At 61.5% G+C, this 4,868-nt stretch overlaps 1 protein-coding gene across 1 annotated transcript in view; it reads right to left on the bottom strand.

The window, feature by feature from the left end:
* The window catches only part of DHCR7 (7-dehydrocholesterol reductase), a 7,197-nt gene that overhangs the window by 523 nt on the left and 1,806 nt on the right, over positions 1-4,868 (bottom strand). Inside the window, exons 4-6 of the mRNA XM_006761368.2 lie at positions 4,701-4,862; positions 2,791-3,004; positions 546-750 (exon numbers count right to left, since the gene is read on the bottom strand). Coding sequence (XP_006761431.2) covers positions 546-750; positions 2,791-3,004; positions 4,701-4,862 — 581 coding nt within the window. The remainder of the gene's footprint in view (positions 1-545; positions 751-2,790; positions 3,005-4,700; positions 4,863-4,868) is intronic.

Below are 4,868 nucleotides of genomic sequence, written 5' to 3'. Positions count from 1 at the left end.
TACGGCCAGGCCGTGGGGACTATAGCAGAGGGGGGTGGCTTGGGGCCTCCAGTTAGGAGGGGCACATAACCCAGTGCACGTGGCATGGCCGACCTGCCCACGGGGGCGTCCAGCACAAGCCCTGCCAGCGGTCCCTGCACACCACGACGTACGTCACGTGGCCAGCACGGCGGGAGACACTGTGGCCCACGGGATGGAGGAGACCAACGTCCATTTACAGTGTAAATTTTACACAGATGGGACAGAGGTACAACACGCTCCTCACTCCCACCCTGAGGAGGTCACCTGAGACCCACGGCGACAACCTGGGGTGGGGGGGGCATGTGGGAACCGCTGCGGAGGCCACGGATGTGACATGGCCAGGACCACTCACGGGTCCGGAGTGGTCAGAACACACATGAGCCAGGAGCAGGCATGCCCTGGGGGCGTGGCCAGGGCGGCACTGGAGGCCCACTCCCTGCTGGCCAGCCCGCGCCTACACATACCCAGGGAGAGTGGGTTCCCCCAGTGCCCGGCAGGCGGAGCCCCCAGTGGCCACACGGTACCTGCAGCACGTTGACCAGCACCATGGAGTTGGTCACGTGGCCGTGCAGCTCCTGCTGCTTGGCCGCGAAGGACAGGTTGATGAGCGTCCAGGCCACGATGCCCGGGCGCCCGTTGAAGAACAGCTTGAAGTCGAACCACTTCCCAATCCGGGGGTTGAACTCAATGCCCATCATGTAGTTGTAGAAGAAGTTGCCCGTGAATTTGCTGGAAAATATAAAGGACACCGTCGGTCCAGGGGGCGGGCACACCCGGGCCTCTTTCGGGCGCCGGGCACGTGCGCTCAGCCCACCGTGGTGCTGAGGGGCCGGCGATCTGGGCAGAGGCGGGCACGAGCCACGGAGAACATCACGGAGCGCAGAGCGCGGCGCCCTCCCGCTTCCCCACTTCCCAGCCCGTCTCCGCAGCCGCCCGGCCGAGCAAGGCAGCCTTAGACAGGCACCGGCTTAGGGCTCCCTGGGGCTGTGCCCAGGTGCCCGCCTCCTCCTCCAGGGCCCGCGAGGCCCAGATGCTCAAATGGACTGAAACTGTGCTGCGTCCACAGCACGCGTGTGACTGGAAGTGACCCCAGATGCCAAGACCAGTAGTAAAACGGCACCTGAGCCAGTGCAGCGCCCGGCCCACGTCTTCCCTCGCCGACAAGCTTAACCATGAGCCGCCCTGTTACCTGAGCCCACAGGCCTCTCCAGGGGTGACCAGACTCCGCCCAGACCCCAGGTGGAGGCCCGGGAGGTACCTCACTGCGCACACAGGTTTCTGTGCCGACTATGGCAACAGCGTCCTGCCCGCTGCCCTCGGGACAAGGGGACAGAAGGAAACGTGCGAGTCCGCAGCAGGCGCCGTGACCGTGAAGCCGCGCAGCGGCCTCCTGAGCCACCTGATACCACCCTGGGCCACCGTCCGCCCATCGCCCGAGTCTGGGCGGCAGAGGTCAAAGGAACACACTCTGGTTTTGTTTGGGCCCCAGACTAAAACGTAAGCACTCCCCTCCCCCAGGACAAGAATCTTATTCATGCCTGAAGCCCTGTCTACGGAGAACCCAACATCTGCTGGTGAATGGAGGGAAGGGGGAGGATGAAAATGGGGAGGCGGGCTGGGGTGCATGGTGAATGAATGGATGGAGAAAAGAATGGATGGATGGGTGTGGGGCGCGGATACAGTGTTTGGACAGGTTCAAGCCTCGGACTAATGAAAGGACAGGGTCCTCTCATTGCCACGTGCAAGTCCCAGCTGGAAGGGCAGGGCCCCCCCAGCACAATCATAGCCAATGGTTATAACTGTGAGCTTGAACCTGTGGTCCGAACACGTGGCCCCACGTGCCTTGTGCTAGAGTTCAGGTGCATGTAGTTGAGTGAGGTTGGAACTCACGAGAATGCTGTAAACAACCTGATCACGCCCCTACTTTGCCTCGTGGCATCTGCTACAGAATAAAGACACGGCTTGTGGGCACTGGTGCTGTCTCATCAGGGAGCGGCGTCCCACCGAGACCCAGCTTTCATTCTCTTGTCTGTCTTTTCTCAATCCTTTCACCCCTCCACTCAGGGTCACTGAACCAGGCTGAGCTGGTGGCACATAAGGTGCCCTGGGGCTGAGTATGCCATGGCCGTGCCGGCTCCCCACAGATGGGGAGATGGATGAATGGAGGTATGGAGAGATGGATGATGAATGGATAGATAGACGAATGGATGGATGGATGATGGATGGATGGAGAGATGGGCAGATGGATGACGGGTGGATGATGGATGGATAAATGGATGGATAGATGGATGGGTGGAGAAATGGATGGATACATGGATGAATGATGGATGGATGATAGGTGGAGGGATGGAGAGATGGGCGGATGGATGGATGGGTGGGTGGCAACAATCCAACCCCAGGCTTCCCTGGGAAAGGAAGGACTCTGTGGGAAGCTGCTCTCTTAAAGCCGTTGAAATGACAAGTCCCCTCACAAGACAGCGCCAGCCACACGGATGTTCCGGAGAAAGAGGCCGAGTGCCGTCTTCGCCTGCGGACAGAAGTCGCCTTCCCACCTGCCTGCTCCCGACCCAGACACCAAAGGCAGGCCAGGCCCCTGCACTCACCCTCCCGGGCGCAGGAGCCACCGGACACTTTTCTCTCTCGTCGATGTTTCTAACTCTCTGTCTCTCTCCCTTCCTCTCTGTAAAAAATCAACCCGTCCCGGGGAACAGGCAAGGCCAGGTGGCCTCGTGCGCTCCCCTCGGCGACCAGCTGCGCGGGCGGGCGTACCAGTCGCGGGCGTTGGTGGGGAACAGGTAGCCCTTGATCATGGCGAAGGTGGACACGGCGTAGCCCAGGATGTTGGCGCACCACAGCAGCGGGATCCAGTTGTCGAAGATGATGGTGGGAGGGAACCAGGAGAGGAAGCGGGCGTTGGCGAGCCAGAGCAGGTGCGTGATGAGCCAGGCCTGCAGGCCGTTGATCTCGTACTTGTTGATGACCCCTGCGGAGGCAAGACTGGAGCTCAACGCGCGCCCGCCCTGACGGCAGCCGGCTCCGCCCCACGGGCGCTGGGGCCTCGGCTGCTCCGGGCCTGGTCTCTGGTCTCAGGCACCCAGACTCCAGCCCCGAGCGCGGCCGGCTTCTGCGGCGACTCCAGGCCCAGGCAGGACACAGGGTGCACCTCCCACCTGGGGAGAGGCGGGCCCAGACGGTTCCTCTGGTTCTGATTCTAGAACCGGCGCCAACAGGAATCAGGTTTAGGATCAGATCCGAGTTGAGAGGCGGGTGTCAGCCTGCACTAACTGTCCTATCGCCTTGGCTGCCAGCACGCGGCTCCCAAAGGTGACGAAGGGGCGCGGGCAGGGTCCGGGGGAGAGGGTTGCTAGTAAAAGGGCGCTTGGCTGAGATGACAGAGAACGGAGCTCGCTGGGCGCCAGGCACTGACAGCTTCGCCCTAACAAAGCCACAAGGTGTTTGGTTTCTGCCTTTTGCTCTAAAGACGACATCACACCCGACCGGCTCCGTGCTTGAGCGTCGACCTAGGAACCAGGTCACGGTTCAGTGCCCGGTCAGAGCACGTGTCCGGGTTGTGGGCTCGAACCCCAATGGGGGGCGTGCAGGAGGCAGCGGAACCGATTCTCTCTCAGCACTGGTGTCTCTCTCTCTCTCTTCCTCTCCCTTCTGCTCTGAAGCCAATAAAGGTATGTGTGTATTTTAAAAGATGACGGTGTGCGGAGTCGTGGCTCCTCGGCCACAGCGATGCCAGCAGCTGGACCGAAAGCCGGGCGGCTCGCGGAGAACCAGCCAATGGGTGTCCCACGCCCCCTGACGCCCACCCCTCGATCCCGCCTTTAACAACCTTCGTTAAAAGCCACGGAGAGCTTGGGTCTAAGCCAGTGACGGCGAACCTTTTGAGCTCGGCGTGTCAGCATTTTGAAAAACCCTAACCCAACTCTGGTGCCGTGTCACATATAGAAATTTTTTGATATTTGCAACCATAGTAACACAAAGATTTATATTTTTGATACTTAGTTTATATATTTAAATGCCATTTAACAAAGAAAAATCAACCAAAAAAATGAGTTTGTGTGTCACCTCTGACACGCATGTCATAGGTTCGCCATCACTGGTCTAAGCCATAGCTTCCTGGGCTCCTGGCGTGGCGCCCTGCCGAACTGCCCGACGTCTCCCCCCAGAACTCGGGGCTTGGCCCTGTTGTGCAGTGGCGTGCGGGCGGGCAGGCCCTCGTCGGTTCGGTCACCAGAGGCTGAGTGATCGGCCTGCGCTGCCGTAGTCGGGGGCTGAGCTGGAGAAGCTGTGGGGACGCCCTGTGGGACTCGGGGAACGACCCTCCCTCTGGGCCCCTGGGTTCCTGGAGACCATGGGGAACGAATGGACAGACAGCCTCCCCCCAAAACACGCCACCCACACTCACCCTGCCTCTGCCACCTCTGTGGGCACGGGGTGCTGGGCACGCGGTGTCGGCTGGGAGAAGCTCCACTAGCCCAGTTTTGGCACCAGCGGTGGGGCCGGTGGCCACTCAGGTCCCTCCACTGAAGAACGTGACCTTGGACCTCAGGTCCGGGGCACCCTGGCTGCTCTTGGTGCCATGAGGCCGGTGAGTGAGAAGCCTTCGGGCAGGAGCAGCAGGGGAGGGGCCCCGAGACGAGGGGACGGGGATCTGATGCGGGCGTTACCTGCGGGAGTCACCGCGCCCTCCTGGACGCCGCCCACGTAGCCGGGCAGGAACCGGTGGCAGACGTCAGGGAGAGCCACGTACAGCAGCACCTGCGGGACAGTCTCGCTGAACCACCTGGGCCTGGCGGTGCCCGCGGCGGCGGCTGTGGAGGCCTCCTGGACTGAGA

Source organism: Myotis davidii, unplaced genomic scaffold (assembly GCF_000327345.1).
Source record: "Myotis davidii unplaced genomic scaffold, ASM32734v1 scaffold3578, whole genome shotgun sequence".
NCBI lineage: Eukaryota > Metazoa > Chordata > Mammalia > Chiroptera > Vespertilionidae > Myotis > Myotis davidii.
This window is presented reverse-complemented; position numbering and strand designations above follow the sequence as displayed.